The 19,109-nt window shown below is 39.4% G+C and overlaps 1 protein-coding gene across 1 annotated transcript in view; it reads right to left on the reverse strand.

The window, feature by feature from the left end:
• Positions 1–2,027: 2,027 nt before the first annotated feature.
• The window catches only part of LOC120025203 (cadherin-8-like), a 103,209-nt gene continuing 86,127 nt past the window's right edge, over positions 2,028–19,109 (reverse strand). The window contains exons 7-11 of the mRNA XM_038969667.1: positions 11,601–11,737; positions 9,625–9,746; positions 8,880–8,997; positions 2,640–2,891; positions 2,028–2,512 (exon numbers count right to left, since the gene is read on the reverse strand). Of these exons, the coding sequence (XP_038825595.1) occupies positions 2,028–2,512; positions 2,640–2,891; positions 8,880–8,997; positions 9,625–9,746; positions 11,601–11,737 (1,114 nt within the window). The remainder of the gene's footprint in view (positions 2,513–2,639; positions 2,892–8,879; positions 8,998–9,624; positions 9,747–11,600; positions 11,738–19,109) is intronic.

Genomic DNA, 19,109 nt, shown 5'->3' on the forward strand with positions numbered 1-19,109 from the left:
ACTCCAAAACGTTTGTAGAAAAGTCGATAAACGTCAGAATCTGAAGTCAAAATGGTAACACGTGAGATCTTGTTTCCCCACTTACAGGCCCTATCAAATAACTGTCATATCAGTGGATGGCATCAGTAAATGGATGGTTGCAGCAAAGAACAAACACAACTGGCCCTGCATAACAAAACGAGGCCAAATTAGACAATAACAATTAAGTCGTTCAAATTAGATACTAACTTGTTTGAACAAGATACCAAGGGTGCCAATAATTTCAGGTCTGACTGTAGGTTTTAAAACCAGTCAGTGCATCAACTGCCAAATAAATTCTTCCTAGTTATAAGATATGTTGACATATTGACATATTGATATTGGTACTTCCTGATGCACAATGACGGACATAGATAATTCAAGTAGGAACTGTACAAAACTCTCTTATTCCAACCATCTTAGCTGCTGAAGAAACTCAAACTCATTCAGCAATATTTATAAAAATATATTTCACAAAGTAGGAAACAATACAGGGTATCTTAGATTACATTACAGGGAGTAAATAATTAAACATACACATTTATAAGCGTTAAAGCACAGTAGAAAATATGATCTGCATGTAAGACTATTTCATATATATTATTAAGTCTACTGAGAACTGCCATATACTGTATCAGTACAAATTGAGTATGCACGCAGCTGTAGTGCCATTTTAGATTCTCATGTGCAAGAGCTAACGTGCATAGACAAAACCTACCACCTCAATGAAAGTTAAGGACATTATCAGTAACTCTATGTACATGTATTTTTTGTATAATATCATACAGTGTAGCACAATATGCAAGAGTCTGTATTTTATTTTTATGGGTTTTGTTACCAGTGGTTCCTAAATAAAATTGAGGGGTCGAATATTCACATCAATTAAATTATCCCAGCTATTGTGCTTATATGGTCACTGGTAACTCTGTATACAGAATAATGTTAAACAGTATACATTAATTGTATGTGTAAAAGTTCCCTTTCCATCCAATCTTTTACTATACAGTAATTCCTGTTCTCTGTATACTATATTAACAGCAATATCCAAACAACAAGTTCAGCTGTGATGAAATAGCTTCAGCGGTGGAAAGAACAGTTGAGAAAAGGGATCATTCTAAACTCTCACTCACTTATAACCTGTAGCACAGAAACAAACGCAAATAAGAACAGATATATAAAAAACAAATCATACAACGATAATGAGGAATCAACACGATCATTTTCAAAAAACATGTGAATACAATTGTATTTAATGCTTGCTTCTGTAAAAAGAAGGCCTCAAAGTTTCTACATTTCTCTTTTTTTGTCTTTTGCTTTAGTCTTTTATAGGCTAATAATATTTGCAAACCACACTTGGAGCGTGTAAATACAAATAGTTGTATAAAGCAAGCCGTCTGGCTCAGACAGTTTATAAATGTGGCCACCTGGTATCAAATGATATCTAAACAAATTAATTTTGAAGCCAATATTGTAGTGGTTCTCATTTTGCTTTTCTCAAATCATACATACATTCAACATTGTAATGTCGATCAAATATTGCTTTTTCTTTTAGTTTCCTATTTTATCTTTGATTAGCTGGGTGGTGGGTAGAGATCTGAGATGAGGGCCACTCAGTAGTACCATTGTTCTGTGGTTGAATCTCCACGTTGTTCAAGAAGGCTGTAGATCACACAATCCCTCTCTCTTCTTTCATCAGGCAACTACCAAGAATCCAGGTCTTTATGCTTCTGGCAGTCACAGCAAATGACAAATACCCAAAATACTGCTAGACACTCCACGACGGAATCTAAGTTACACTCCACAAGAATCATAGACCTCCTAATATAGACATTGTTAAGTTTGGCTCAACAATACAAAGCGCTTGATGTGATAGATGATGAACGCTATACTTCAATCTAAGAGTACGAAAGGTGGCCCCCTTTTTTAAACAGCTGTTTCTAAAAGCCGGCAAACCCTAGCATAATACACAAGTATGTGGACAAAATCAAAGGGTCTCTGCTGATCAAAGGTCAAGTCTCATCACTTTCACCCACTGAGTAGAGCTCCCCAAGTCTTCTGAAACGCGGGCCCCACTCTCTGAGGTAGTCATAGTTCTGGTCTGAGTCTGAGGACGCAGTCTCGAGGGAGCTCAGAGACCCAGCAATGGAGCCCCGGCCCTCATAGCCATAGATCTGAATGGAGTCGTAGGGAGGGGCTGTGGGGTCGTTGTCCGCCTCGTGGAGTCTGACATTGATGAACTCATCCACGTCCACACCGTTAGGGCCACCACTCTGCCTTGGCATGAACTGCAGGTCTGGCTTGATATCCTTGCGGGGCAGGTAGCCATTGATTCCATCAGGGTTCTGCAGTGTGGCAATGTCAAAGGCCTCAGTGTCTTCTTCTCCACCCCCCTCATCGTCATAGCGGATGATGTTCTCCCTCACATCTTCGTCATCTTTGATGATAAGTGGCTTGTTTTTGTGTCTTCTGAGCGTCACAAACAGCACCACTATAACTGCCGAACAAGAGGACATGTCAAAGTCATGTGCTCACAAAGACAATGTTTGTAGAAGTTGACCAATGTTACATGTCTGTATTTTTCAGATGTAAACAAATGGCATTAAGTATCAGTATTATCTTACCTAAAAGTAGTATTATGCAGGCCAGAATGGCAATCAAAGCTCCCATGCTGAGGCCAATGGGTAGGACATAGGCCTCCACGTTGCACGACTGGACTATTCCCTCCCTGCTGCATCCACACACCCGGATGGTCAACGTGTTAGTGCTGCTCATTGGAGGATTTCCATTGTCAGTCACAATTATGGGCAGGAAATACATCTCCTGTTTCTGGCGCCGGAATGTGTCATGCTTGGCTAAAACACTGATGGAGTTGTCTGTGGGGAGAGAAAGCAGTTGTAAAAAAAAAACATCTAGCAAATTAGCTTCCGTTGAGTAAGAGCATGTTTTTTTGTAGTGACAAACCGAAATGTTTTGCAATCCAGTAACATTTTTAAATTTGGGCAATTCCAAATTGACACTAGAATAACAGCAGTTGCATTGGCCTGCCATTTGTTTTGTGGTCTCACGTGTATACTCTGCTAATGGCTTTCAGTCACCTTCCTCCTCACCACATTCTAATAGCAGAACTCTGTAAGAGATTGAATCCTATTTTGTCATACCGATATTAAGATGTGGAAATGAAGAGACGTGAGTGCAACACTGACTTAGAAGATGATACAAGGCAACTCCGAGAGGTGCCAGGGGCTCTTTGATGACACTTCTGTGAGCTCTGTGTTCATTATCTAGCTAATAATATCCACTCACCCACATATTGTCAAACACTTTTATTCCTGTAAGAGTCTACTCAAGTTTGTGTAACGGAAAATATGTTGTTGATAGTCTTGCCCTTACAGAAAAGCAAAATGATTTCACGTGAAGTTTCACATTTGAAATCATGTGAGAACGTGCTTTTGGAACACATTTTACATGTGATCACATTTCAGCATGTGTAGTTTCATATTATCACATGTAGCTTTACATGTGGCCGAATGTTATCACATTAACTTCACATGAGATCACGTGATCACATGAAAACGTGTTTTTGGAACACTTCACATGTTCACATGTGAAATGAATGTGCTTTTTCCATGAGGGCAGTGCAATTGTCTACCCTCTGTCTGAGCATGCGTTCACATGTGAAATGAATGTGCTTTTTCCATGAGGGCAGTTCAATTGTCTACCCTCTGTCTGAGCATGCGTTCACATGTGAAATGAATGTGCTTTTTCCATGAGGGCAGTTCAATTGTCTACCCTCTATCTGAGCATGCGTTCACATGTGAAATGAATGTGCTTTTTCCATGAGGGCAGTTCAATTGTCTACCCTCTGTCTGAGCATGCGTGACAGAGAGACGTGAAACATTAGCAATAAAGCCTGAAGGCACATGTTGACTCCGATGCTTCCTACAGTCGTGTTGGCTGGATGTCCTTTGGGTGGTGGACCATTCTTGATACACACGGGAAACTGTTGAGCATGAAAAACTCAGAAGCGTGACAATTCATTCAGTTGGACAACTGACTAGGTATCCCTCTTCCCCTTTCCCTTTCCTTTATTGACCCACTCAAACCGATACATCTGGTACCCACTACCATACCCCGTTCAAAGACACTTCAATCTTTTGTCTTGCCCATTCACCCTCTGAATAGCACACATACGCAATCCATGTCTCAATTCTCTCAAGACTTTAAAAAATCCTTCTTTAACCTGTTTCCTCCCCTTCATCTACACTGATTGAAGTGGATTTAACAGGTTACATCAATAAGGGATCATAGATTTCACCTGGATTCACCTGTTTTGTACAATCAGTGTATGTCTCTGTTGGTAGAGCATGGCACTTGCAACGGCAGGATTGTGGGTTCGATTCCCACGGGAGACCACTATTGTAAGTTGCTTAAGATAAGAGCGCCTGGTAAAATGCTGGTTCCTATCGTGTCAATCTTAAGTGCACAGCAGTATCCCATTTATCACAATAGATACCTAAACGTTTCTCTGAGGTCTTGGGTTAAAGCCTAAACAGCTTGTGTGCAGTAGGATATCCTAGCTGGCTGACCCTGTTCCCTGGCCCTGGCTAACCCTATCCTCTCCACAGCACATATCCTCTCCACAGCACATTCACTGCAATTAGAGTCATCGTCACAAACAAACCAGCACACAAGTTCAAAGGGTCTGCTACTCTTCACTGGAGTGGCTTTGCCTGCTCTGTGCAGGTGGAAATAGTCATAGAAGTGCTGTGCCTATATTTCTCTCATGTAGAATACTGACACTTCACAACAGCTAGATGTAGAATTTTAAAAATATTTTTTACATTTATTTATTTATTTTGTATTTATTTTATTGAATATCCGAAACATACAATATACTTGCAGTGAAGCCGCTCAACAACTGCATCATACCAGTCATCCAACAGACTCCCATTCAGAGAGACACACAGAAGCATCCAGGGTCAATGACCAGCTCAAGGGCACATTGACAAATCTACCACCAGGCCAAAAAACGTGAACCCGAACCCTCCGAGATCCCCCCACAGTTCCCCAATAGCTGTCCCTCAACCATTCGAGACCCCTCCCACAGTCCCCCCAAGAAGAAAAAACTTTTTTTTTTATTCCATTCCCCACCCTAAAGAACCCCCCAATGCACCAACAACCAAGAGAACTAAAGAGAAAAAGAAAAAGACAGAAGAAAACAGCAAACAGAGTTTTAACAAAAACATTCCAAAACAAAGGATATCAAGGACAACTAAAATCATAACAGCAATGCCAACTGTATATGTTTGTGTGCATGTCTGGCACTATTCCATGTATGTGTGTGTTCTTGTATGCGTTTATTTGAATGAGAGTGTGTGTATATGCATGTGTACAAACACCTGCATGGCATCAGCCTCAGGCAATCCGGCATTAGTTGTAAAAACACTGCCCCTCAGTGTCATTCAAACATACTTTTTATTATGTTTTTTAAAACTTTTTACTTTTATCTTTGACCATCATTCTATCTCCAGCACAGCAACTTCACTCCCACTTGTCTCCAATTCTACATCCCAATCCTCAGCTTCTCTCAGCCCATCCCATCTATCTCTGCTGGCCACCAACTTTGGGTTTCTACGCAACACATACCTTTCAACTATGCTGTGATGTTTAACGTACAATTTCAATCTATCTAATCGAACAGAATCCACAGATTGCGAGTTGAAGATAAATACTTTTACGAAGAGTATTAGTATATTAGTAATTGACTGACCCGGTCTCTCCAGATCTCCTAACAGTACTATTTCTAGGGTCAATTTTAGATCAATGCTATGCATTTTCAGCCATTCCTGAGACCAGAAACAGTCTACCTGAGGGCTATATCAAAATAAATGGTCTATTGATTCTGTATCCTCACAACAAAATCTGCAGAGCTTCGATGATTTTATGCCACAAATATTCAACATTTTGTTGGTGGCAAGAATTCTATATAATAATTTTAGCTGAAAAGCAAGAAGTCTTGAATCTTGCATTGTTTTATACAGTATATCAACTCATACACCCTGTACCATGGAATCGGTACATCAAAAATCTCTTCCTAACTATTGTGCAATCTGTTTGGCACAGTTGTCAACATCCTGGTCCTCAAATGAAACTGGTATACTTTCCTATTTATGCTATTTTTATTCATCCACCAGTTTTGATCCTTTATATTGGGCAGACAGACCAGTTCCCTACCTCCTCCCGCTGCTAACTGCCTCCTCCATTTTTGGGGTAATGCTGTAATCAATTGGTTGTACTCTTGCATTGAGCAGACCTTCCCATCCAATTATGATAACTCCATGAAGAACATAACTCTACCATTCCAATTTACAAAATCATTTAAGAACAAAATACCCTTTTCAAACATCTTTCTTTTCCCATAAATACAGGTATTTTATCAACCAGCACATTTGAGTTCAGCCATAATTTTTGTTGTAATATTTGTTCTATCTTTTCAGGGGGAGGAAATTGAAATTGTAGCCAGCTCTGTAATGCTTGTTTGAAAAAGAGATACTTTGGAAAAAAGTATCATTTTCAGTTAATCAAAAATGAGACATGGCATTCTGCATAAAGGCAATTTTTAAACAATGGATGAGCTTTTCTTAGTAATCTACTTGAGAACCATTTAGGGTTTAAGTAAAACTTTTGAATGTAGACTGTCATGACGTTGGCCTGTGGGTAAGGTTTATGACCCCCTCATAAATACCTTTCTCCCTTTCCTCTCTCTTGACTCTACAGAGGGACTCTTGAATAGCCTTTGTTAAACATAGAGAGTCTGGGAACATCAAACAAGTGGATGGAAATGAACTATATTTCGGTAATAGAACTAGTTGAAAATATGCGTTGGTACTTAATTAATATGATGTCAGTTCGGTTGTCATCTGAGACATTATGATTGATGACAGGACAACATAAATTGTATCTGGGAAAGTCTACACATTATAGTTATCAGATTTACATGGAATTGTTGTGCAATTCAAATGTTAAATATGCCATTATTTGTGAAAAGATTAAATGTAATTTTAGCTTCCAAATGAGAGATTTGGATTTTCATAAGGTTAGGGCTCTGCTCAATCAGTGGCCCGCCCCTGTGAAGAGACATGGGTTATAAAATGAAACACACCCTTCTCCCTCCACTATATAAGCCCTTGACGAAAATGTAACCTCCTGTTCCGGGTACATTAGGATGACGGTCTGATGTCAGAAGGATTCAGATAACTACAGAACGAAGCCAACCTCAGCGTGAGCTTTGGTTGCGAATGGTATGAACTATGAACTCTTATTCGCTACAGAAGTGATACTTCCTAGCTGTTGAGTTAGCAGCGGCCGCTGTAAACGTGGGCTAGGAGAGGACAGACAGAGTATCCCGTCTACCACACAACGACGACACTACAACGTATCCCGTTCACCACCAGATACACTTTTCAAAGGACAAAGAACTATGTTGGGCAACACGGCCATCCATCTACCACCAACCTATTGAAACGCAGCTCAGAGTAAATATTTATTGCATTTTCCTTTTCCAAATGGGCGGTAATTTAGAATGCATAGGATATTGTATTTACGATAGCACAGCTTCTCCCTTTGTTCCTCAGTCTTCCCGCTCTTTCACTCAAACCCAATCCACTTGCCTTTGCGTAACCAGCTGTCATATCTGCTCCGTCCGCTAGGGACGTTTTTCTTTATGACGTAATTTGTAATCAATGTATGATTCATTCTGTGTGATTAGTTAGGCATTTAGTAAATAAATAATTAAACCCAATTTTGTATTGCTGATTCAACTTGTTAGCCAGGGTTTGTGAAGATAACCAAGATTTTAGAACTTTCAGATGAGACTGAAATAAGGTGACGATTAATATTGACTGCTATTGATGTAAAATATTACTAGGTCTTTAAGAGTTTATTCAGAAGATAACTGCTCTATAAATATTATTTTGTGGTGCCCTGACTTTCTAGTTAATTACATTTACATGATTAGCTCAATCAGGTAATATTAATTACAGAGAAAGGATTTTATAGAATAGCATGTCATATCACTTAATCCGGCATAGCCAAAGACACGACAAGACATTAACAAGAAGAGTGATTTCTTACACTATCAAATTTTTGCTGACTATTGTTATGGATAAGTATATATGTGTATTAGTTTGTAGCAGTCAAATTATTATCTTAATGATGTCTACATGTGAAAATGTTGCTTCAATGTTGCCTGTGGTTTCTTCTTTATAAATTCCTCTAGATTCAGCAACTTTTCCTATTTGTCTCTTAATACACCTGTTTCCATGGTGGCAGGTTTCCATTTAGATAAAGAGGCTGGTGCATTTATTGTCCTTATTCTATATTTTCCTTTCACTAACAACTAGACACAGCAGTTCCTCTTGCCTGCAGCCTTCGCATCAAAACAGTCGGACAGAACCAGATGAAGATTCTTCGCCCGAAGCTCTTTGAAAACATTACGCAACAGCGTGGGCTCTTCAGTGAGAGTAATGGAAAAGAGCAGGGGGGGGGGGGGGAGAACAGAAAGCCTGCTAAACCAATCACCGTATTTACCAAACAAATGTAGTGCCATCTGCCATGCAGCAACAGCTTTCAGGAAGTCACCCTACAATGAGCTGCAAGACTACCCGCAGACGATTTGGATTCAACTAATTTACTTTCTTTCAAAATGCACTGGGGAGTAAAGAGTAGCTGATGACCAGGCTATTGCGCATCTGCTAACCACTGGGTACGGTAATCCAACCAGATTTAATCTTCAATTGGACTAATATGCCGCAGGATAGAAGACATTTTTTGTCATTCTCTGTCACATGTTCTGTCCTTACCTCCATTGTTTTTTATCGTGAAATTAGGATTGTTTAACATCTCTGGGATGAGGCGGTATTCAAAGTAGTGTCCCTGTATTGGGTCATCCTTGTCGACAGCACTGACCGTCTGTATCACCTGTGGAAACACAAACAGAAAGAGAGGAGCCCAATACCATTAGAGAGATAGGTCATCCATTACTTTTTTTTTGCCATCACAAAAAGCCTGACCGTGACATTGGCTCAGAGAAAATGAAAAATATCCTCCATTCATTCCAGGAATTTGAGATTGTTATCAATGTGGCGCTGTCTCACCTGGCACACTTTTGGTTTCTGGGTTCATCTATTTACCTGCCATCATAGTTCTTATCAAGCTGTATGTCTGTGATTGATTAGAAATGAGAATTCAGCTATCTCGGTCATTGGTCTTTATTTTATTTTATTGTAGTCGTCTGAATGAATAGGATTGATGTGAAGGAGAATGCAAAGCACTTGTCCAGAATTTTGGCAAGAGATCCATTGTGCCATCTGGAGGAGGACATGAAAGACAACTCTGAATTATGATTCACTCTGATCAGTTCTGACTGCTCTCATTTTCCCTCAGTCTCTATGTGTTGTGTCAGGGGAGGAGTGTCTCAGAGAAAGGCCACACTCCTGCCTCTGTACTTTCCCAGCGAAATAAATAGGCTATAATTCACCATGGCTGATCATTACGGAGGAGATGCAGGGGGAGACGACAATGGCAGCCTTGATGAATGCCCCCTACCTGGCCAGGTTTGCCATTTTCACAGAGGAAAGCCTCGTATTCCGTCGCAAACTCTGGGGCGTTGTCATTTATGTCCAGCACTCGGATGGCCACGATAGCCCGTGATATCTGGCTGTGGTTTCCTGATAAACAAAACCCAACAACAGACAATGAATACAATAACATTGGATACTATACAGCGGGAAATTAAATCCCAGGTAAATTCCATGACCCAGATAAAAAAAAAAAAAAATCCCTAGGCTGATAGAAAGACAGATGAGAAGCCACATCAATCTGAGTTTTAGCTAATATCAAGAATGCAAAACAGAAGTGGTGAGAGAGAAAAAAATCACATTCAAAGTGCTTTTGAAATCGCCTGAACACGCTCATGTTTTATGCATGAGGGTTAAAACATGTATATTAATGAATCAACGGCAGCAGAAGCCTAAAAAGATAATAAAGGGCAATTTAATTAGATTCGATTTTTATTGGGATTATTCATCGCCCATAATTGACCGTCCCTTTTGAAATAAATGATTGTATTTAATAAGTGTTGCAACCACTAACTTGTAGCTAATAATTTGTTCCATAGAGCAATAGATGTCGCTCTGGCTGTTGACACCTTTCCTCTTTTTGTATGTTTGTGAGACCATACACATAGTTAACATTCAAAACAATGATGTGCATGATGCATGTTGTCACATAGAAAACAGAAAATGGTTTTGATATATGGTTGTCATACAAGTTTGTGATATAAGCACCCCTTAGCTCACTCACATAACACTGCAGCAAGTGGAGGATTTTACACTTAAGAATGCTTCAGGACAAAATGCCCAGAGGTGAGCATAAGAGAGGAGAGAAAGAGTGGGAAACAGAGAGAAACTAAAATAGACAGTTTGCTAGAAGGTGATAGATGGACAGAGTGGGAAAAAGAGAAGTGTCCACATTTTCCTTGTGCTCTGTTAAAGTGACTTTCACTCCACCGCAGCAAGCATTGCAATCTGATTAGTCAGATGTCAACTGGTGAGAGCAGCAGAACGCGACACACCGTTTGGGTGGCAAATGGCAATGGAATTGGACTGGGAACACATTTCTTCCCTCTTCACGCCAGAGAGGATTCCTGCTTGCCTCCAATCCACAAAGAATAGTAAACAGACATATTTATTTTGGTAAATTTTGATTAAGTGTTTTCATTGATGCTGCTGTCTTGAGTCACAGTCACTTTAGCATAAGTCATGAAAGGCACAGTGAAATGTCTAACACCAGACATGACAAAACTAGCATGAATATCAACAGAGACACATTGCATTTACAATAACATGCCATGAATGTATGCTCTATAGCATAACTTTGATATAAAAAACGGGATATTTTCATATATTTTTTATTGTTGTGACAATTAGTGTTTCCCTTTGATTAAGAAAGGCGAGGGAGAGCAAGTTACAAGTATTTTACATTTCTCATTCAATAGCTTCAAGGTGTGCACTACATTTCATAACAACATACAGTCCCCCCTGAAACAATCTGTATGCATATAAAGCTTTACATATGGTTTGAGTTGTTTGTGGTTCTACCTCGAAGATGTTGTATAGTCAGTCAGTTTCCTGGATCACAGATGTTCCTGTATCTGTAATGGATGCTGGCTTCGGTGCAAACAACGTTGGTGTTTGTGTTTACAACTGTTTATTTGTACTTGCACTTCCACAAATTGACTACTGAGCTGTACCACACCCTATGGTCATTAACATGAGATAGGTTACAAGTGCAGGACTATTTTATAGAGGATTATGAAGGCCGGTCACTCCTTTGTTGGAGGCAAGAAAGAAGTTGTTCAAACTGTGTTAGTAAACAGATCTGAACGTTCACAAGCAGCTGTCTTCCGCCTGAGTTTACACTCGTCCTTCATCATTGCGTTGATATAAAAAGGAAATTGCATTCAGTTAATTATGTAGTAGACCACAAACAGCGTAACAATTTCTATTGGAAATGTTACTTACTGATTTCAGTGGCTGTTACTGTGATGTTGTGCCACATATCTGTCTCTCGGTCCAGCGGTTTGGCCAACGTTATCTTCCCATCGTCTACGTTAACATTGAACTGCCTCTCCAGATCGGTGTGGCGGTCAATAAAGTACCTACACAAATAGAGAAAATCATTAGAAGTTCTACATGTAGCACACAGCTAACCGTTCTCAACAATCCCTTGGGTGCACTGACTAATGGAGACGTATCCATCAAGAGGTTCCTGTGGATGAATGTACGTGAAAAGCAGTAGGAAGTCATTTATAATCTAAGAATTAATTACAGGCCTCAGATTAGCAGGAGAGGACATTCAAGCACAGGTTCTTTAAAAACTAATGTGGATGTGAGTCTGGTTTAGTCTCCAAACAGTGGCTCCTTAATGTCCCCCTCCATAGAAATATGTCATTAGTGACGTCTGCATGGCCCAGCAGCATCAAAACTACCATCCTCCTTAACATTCTCTCCTTTCCTTGTGAATTTACCTTGACCTCGTTTGAAAAACTTCACAGGGGTCAAACTAAGGAGGGGTGGGAAAGTCACAAGATAGACGGGGTACAATGTAATGTTGCGTTTAAATTCAAATCCAAATCAACCATCCTCGTTCACTCTGATGTCCCTGTTCTGTGGATTGAAGCAAGACGGAAGAGCATTTCAAGGGCAGCAACCTTATATATAATTCAACAACCTCACCAATAGCAACAACATGCTGACACATTGACCATTAAAAAGCCTCTTAAAGATAATATTTATGTGGATTTCCAAAATCATTGTAACTGTAGAACTGGCTTTGTCACAGTGCATTGTGTGGTGCCAATCCCTCAAACGCTTTCAGAAAGGACACACGTGCATACCTGGCATGTGAAACACATGTTATTGGCATGGAAAGGGTGTTATTTTGAATGTTTATTTGAATGCATACAGTCAATATTTTAACGCATTCGTTGCCACACTTGGCATGTGAAAAACATGCTATCAACAAATGTGAATTGCCTTTAATTAAGGCTGCCAGTCAGAAATGTCAAAGTCACCAAGAGCAACAAGGCCTTGGTATATTATATGCATGTGAATGCATACATTCAATAGTTGAATGCTCTCAATGCCACACAGAACATACATGGATATTCCTTTAAACTAAATGCCCCTACCTCTAAACATAGCCTCTTTCAAAGCAAAATCCAAGTCAAAAGTTTAGCCAATGCCTTGCTTTTTCACTAATCCAATTCCCCAATGGTCTTTGCAATCCTCCTCCTCCACCCACCCTCCCAACCCCATCTCCCTTCACACATGACCTTGGGTCTCATCCTATTTCACTGTGGAACTGCTCATCCCTATCAGCACAGACCTGTTGACAGACATGCAATTCTGCATGAGAAAAATGGGAGAAAAAAACAACAATGACAAAATAATAATGAAAACAAAGAGTTTACAGGAAATGAAATAAATAAGCCATTGCCCTAGATTCCAACTGTGGGAGACGTATTGAGCCATGACATTTCAATTTTTTTGATGAAATGGTGTAAATCCTCAGACGGCAGGCAGGAGGTCCGGGAGGACTCCTCCACAGACGCAGAGCACTTTCAAGACAGGCAGACAGTCCAAACCACCTGGGAGAATTCTCCAGGAGACAGAGTGGATTCCAGTCAGGCTTTGACAGCATCACGTGGAGGGAGACCGACCCTGAAATGTTCTGCCACGTGTCAGTCAAACTGACAATGTGATGTGAAAAGAATTAAAGCAAATACAATTATCAGATGTTCCATGCAAGAGATGGGTGCTGACTGTCAAAGGTGTGAGGATGTGTTTGGGAGCGGACCATTGGATGTGAATAATTCAATGCCGAGAAAGGACGACATAAAATAGCACCTGATACTTTTCACTCGTTCAATACCTGACTCAAATTACATTGGGCAGCCCTCCTCTAAAAACATATTTCTTATTCAATCATATGACATGTATAACTTTTACACCGTGTGTTAATATTATTTTAGATTTGGACACTACATTTACTAAGCTGTTATCTGGGTCCCAAAAAGGGATGTTAGAAGTGATAGCTATAATTAGTGTTGGCTATAAGCCATAAAACCAGTAATATAAGTGTGAGAGAGAACAATTGCATTCATGACATTTCTGTCTTATATAAGGTCAGTAATTCTATTGGGAGGATCACAGATGTAGAACTAATTTTTCTGTCCTCCGCATGCTAACCAGCTCTTTGTGAGGACACATTTATTCCTGTTTTCCCTGAACATGTCCTGAACCTGTTTTCTACAAGAAAGTCTACTTGACATTACATTTTACATTCATCTTTTCATAATCTCTTTTACATGACTCCTCGTATTAACATTTGCAACATGTCAGCTGTCAAGGTAAGTAAATGATGTAGCGGGGCCTGAAGAAAGACAGACAAGCTTACACAGTCACCTGACAGACCTGGCTCTCATTACCCATAACCTTTTGTAGTCCTATGATCCTCTACTAAAACCTCACCGGGTTCAGTGTTGTGTGCATGTCCCACTCAACTCCGCCAATGCACAAATGTTTCTCGACATGGTATTTTGGGCAACTTCCTAGGTTAGCCATAACGTATTATTAAAAGGCATCATCAATACCAGGTACTGTAATGATACCCTTGATTGGCTCTTACTCTAGCCTTCAAAGCTATGGTGTAATGCCCAAAGTCTTGAGCATAATGATCATTCAAGATTCAAATCATATTCACATAGTATGGGAGGACACTGAAGGAATTGTGTTGCATTTTATGAAGTCCACCTGAAACCTTGGTTGAATGCATAAAGTATAGCTTGAGGGTTGAGGTCTAAGTGAGGAACCAGCCCTAAGCCTTTGAGTCATCCTGGTCAGATTGAGAGACAGTGAGTCATTTTGGTGTGAGGGTGTTTACTCACAACCTGGACTCAGCGGTAGACATAACATAGTAAATATAAATCTGTCTCCCTCCATTCAGTATGCTTTGTTACATTTCATAAGGTATGTATACATTTGTAGATGTCCATCATCCATTTCATAGGATAAAGTCCAAATTACAATTTGTATGATATGTTACAAATGATAATTCGTACAATATTAAGAATTTGCAATACGTTATGATACGTTACCAATTCTAATTTGTTGTTGCTAACGTTTGCTACAGTAGGTGGCTAGGTTGTTAACGCGAACGATAGCTTGGAGGATAATGTTATCTTGGCTAGGGGTCGGGGTTAAGATTAGGGTTAAGGTTAGAAATTAGGTTAATGGGTTAAGGTTATGATCAGGGGAAGGGTTAGCTAACATGCTAGTAGTTGCAAAGTAGCTAAAAAGTAGTAAGTAGTTGCAAAGTTGCTAATTAGTAAGAATTCTAAAGTTATCCGTGATGAGATTCAAACACGCTAGACGTTTGTGTTTACCTGGTTACATCTAGTCTTTGAGATCAGACTGTTACACAGGCTGCTAAAGCTAACAATGTTCAGCCTATAACCTCTGTGATGGTCACAACATTGCTTATTATCACTCCATAGAGATGCACTCTATCCAAAAGCATTGTATGTCAAGGATAACATTTGTCTGAGCATAAAAACAGGATGAGACTTCCATTGGTTGTCTCTTCATGAGGTCTCTGAGAGACAACATACAGTTCTATGATGACGCATTACCACATGTTCAACATTACACACAAATAATATACATAGATACTAAATTGTCAGAAATTATTATAACATTATAAGAAACTCAAGGAGATAAAATAGAAGACATTACAGAATATAAGTTACATTTTATAAAAGCAATACAATAAACTAAACTGTCAATGGCAATATTGTATGTCATGTCATGTGTGGTGAAAAGCAATTGACATACATGTACATTCTATATCTGACACATTGTGAAAACATACAGGGAAAATGTCTTGACTTAAAAGAAACAGTGCAGTTTCCACACCAAGAGGTCGAAATAACATAGAAATTGTGAAAATTATGAAAATGCCCTTTTAGTGTAACAGCTCTTGAAGAAATAAAAAAAAATCTACAATTGTACCTGTCAAAAGATTTAGAACACCTACTCATTCAAGGGTTTTTATTTATTTTTTACTATTTTCTACATGTAAAATACTTGTGAAGAATTCAACTATGAAATTGCACATATGGAATCATGTAGTAACTAAAAAAGTGTTAAACAAATCAAAATATATTTTATATTTGAGATTCTTCAATTAGCCACCCTTTGCCTTGATGACAGCTTTGCACACTCTTGGCAGTCTGTCAACCAGCTTCATGAGGTAATCACACGGAATGTATTTTAATTAACATGTGTGCCTTTTTAAAAGTTAATTTGTGGAATCTCTTTCCTTCTTAATGCGTTTGAGACAATCAGCTGTGTTGTTACAAGGTAGGGGGTATACAGAAGATAGCCCTATTTGGTAAAAGACCAAGTCCATATTATGGCAAGAACAGCTCAAATAAGCAAAGAGAAATAGCAGTCCATCATTACTTTAAGACATGAAGGTCAGTCAATATGGAAAATTTCAAGAACTTTTTAAGTTTCTTCCAGTGCAGTCGCAAAAACCATCAAACACTATGATGAAACTGGCTCTCAGGAGGACTGTCACAGGAATGGAATACACAGAGTTACCTCTGCTGCAGAGGAAAGGTTCATTAGAGTTACCAGCCTCAGAAATTGCAGTCCAAATAAATGCTTCACAGAGTTAAAATAACAGACACATCTCAACATCAACTGTTCAAATGAGACTGCGTGAATCAGGCCTTCATGGTCAAATTGCTGCAAAGAAACCACTACTAAAGGATAAGAAGAAGAGACCTGCGTGGGCCAAGAAACATGAGCAATGGACATTAGACCGATGGAAATTTGTCCTATGGTCTGGTGTCCAAATGTGAGATTTTTGGTTCCAACCTCTGTGTCTTTGTGAGATGCAGAGTAGGTGACTGGATGATCTCTGCATGTGTGGTTCCCACCATGAAGCATGAAGGAGGAGGTGTGATGGTGCTTTGCTTGTGACACTGTCAGTGATTTATTTAGAATTCAAGGAACACATCTGGCTCAGGTTTAGTGAGACTATCATTTGTTTTTCAACAGGACAATGACCCAACACACCTCCAGGCTGTGTAAGGGCTATTTTACCATGAAGGAGAGTGATGGAGTGCTGCATCAGATGACATGGCCTCCACAATCCCCCGACCTCAACTAAATTCAGATGGTTTGTGATGAGTTGAACCGAAAAGTGCAGGTAAAAAACAAGTGCTCAGTATATGTGGGAACTTCTTCAAGACTGTTGGAAAAGCTTCCCAGGTGTAGCTGGATGAGAGAATGCCAAGAGTGTGCAAAGCTGTCATCAAGGCAAAGGGTGGCTATTTGAAGAATCTCAAATATAAAATAGATTTAGATTTTTTTAACACTTTTTTGGTTACTACATGATTCCATATGTGTTATTTCATAGTTTTGATGTCTTTACTATTATTCTACTGTCACGATCGTCTTCCTGAGAGAGAGTGGACCAAGGCGCAGCGTGTGCAAAATACATCTTCTTTATTTTGGAAGAGAGAAAAAACACGTAACGAACACAATTACAAAACGAAAACAAAACAACAAACGATCGTGAAGCTAAAGACGTGAGTGCAACCACAAGCTACATACGTACAAACATAGACAACTACCCACAAAAGCCTACTGCCTATGGCTGCCTTAAATATGGCTCCCAATCAGAGACAATGAATGACAGCTGTCTCTGATTGAGAACCAATCTAGGCAGCCATAGACATAACTAGACAACTAAACTCTACTCTGCCCCATACACATACAACACCCCAAAGACACTACAAAACACATACATTCCCCATGTCGCACCCTGACCTAACTAAAAAACATAAAGAAAACAAAGAATACTAAGGCCAGGGCGTGACATCTACAATGTAGAAAATAGTCCAAATAAAGAAAAACCCTTGAATGAGTAGGTGTTCTAAAACTTTTTGACCGGCAGTATATATATATATATATATATCTATCTCTCTCTCTCTATATATATATATATATATATATATATATAAATATATATTGTATATATATATATATATATAAATATATATTGTATATATATATATACACACATACATACACATACATACATACACATATAAATACATACATACATACATACATACATACATACATACATACATACAGACATACATTTGTAAACATACAGTTGAAGTCAGAGGTTTACATACATTTCGGTTGGAGTCATTAAAACTAATTTTTCACCCACTCCACAAATTTCTTGTTAACAAACTATAGTTTTGGCAAGTCCTTTAAACAGCTTGGAAAATTACAGTAAATTATGTCATGGCATTAGAAGCTTCTGATAGGCTAATTGACATAATTTGAGTCAATTGGAGGTGTACCTGTGGCTGTATTTCAAGGCCTACCTTCAAACTCAGTGCCTCTTTGCTTGACATCATGGGAAAATCAAAAGAAATCAGCCAAGAAATTGTAGACCTGCACAAGTCTGGTTCATCCTTGGGAGCAATTTCGAAACGCCTGAAAGTACCACGTTCATCTGTACAAACAATAGTACACAAGTATAAACACCATGGGACCACACAGCCGTCATACCGCTCAGGAAGGAGACGCGTTCTGTCTCCTAGAGATGAATGTACTTTGGTGCGAAAAGTGCAAATCTATCCCAGAACAACAGCAAAGGACCGTGTGAAGATGCTGAAGGAAACAGGTACAAAAGTATCTATAGCCACAGTAAAACGAGTCCTATATCGACATAACCTGAAAGACCGCTCAGCAAGTAAGAAGCCACTGCTCCAAAACCGCAATAAAAAAGCCAGACTACGATTTGCAACTGCACAGGGGGACAAAGATCGTACTTTATGGAGAAATGTCCTCTGGTCTGATGAAATAAAAATAGAACTGTTTGACCATAATGAACATCGTTATGTTTGGAGGGAAAATGGGGAGGCTTGCAAGCTGAAGAACACCATCCCAACCGTGAAGCACTGGGGTGGCAGCATCATGTTGTGGGGGTGCTTTGCTGCAGGAGGGACTGGTGCACTTCACAAAATAGATGGCATCATGAGGGTGGAAAATGATGTGGATATATTGAAGCAACATCTCAAGACATCAGTCAGGAAGTTAAAGCTTGGTCGCAAATGGGTCTTCCAAATGGACAATGACCCCAAGCATACTTCCAAAGTTGTGGCAAAATGGCTTAAGGACAACAAAGTCAAGGTATTGGAGTGGCCATCACAAAGCCCTGACCTCAATCCTATAGAAAATGTGTGGGCATAACTGAAAAAGCGTGTGCGAGCAAGGAGGCCAACAAACCTGACTCAGTTATACCAGCTCTTTCAGGAGGAATGGGCCAAAATTCACCCAACTTATTGTGGGAAGCTTGTGGAAGGTTACCTGAAACGTTTGACCCAAGTTAATAAATTTAAAGGCAATGCTACCAAATACTAATTGAGTAAACTTCTG

Source organism: Salvelinus namaycush, chromosome 30 (assembly GCF_016432855.1).
Source record: "Salvelinus namaycush isolate Seneca chromosome 30, SaNama_1.0, whole genome shotgun sequence".
In the NCBI taxonomy this organism is placed as follows: domain Eukaryota; kingdom Metazoa; phylum Chordata; class Actinopteri; order Salmoniformes; family Salmonidae; genus Salvelinus; species Salvelinus namaycush.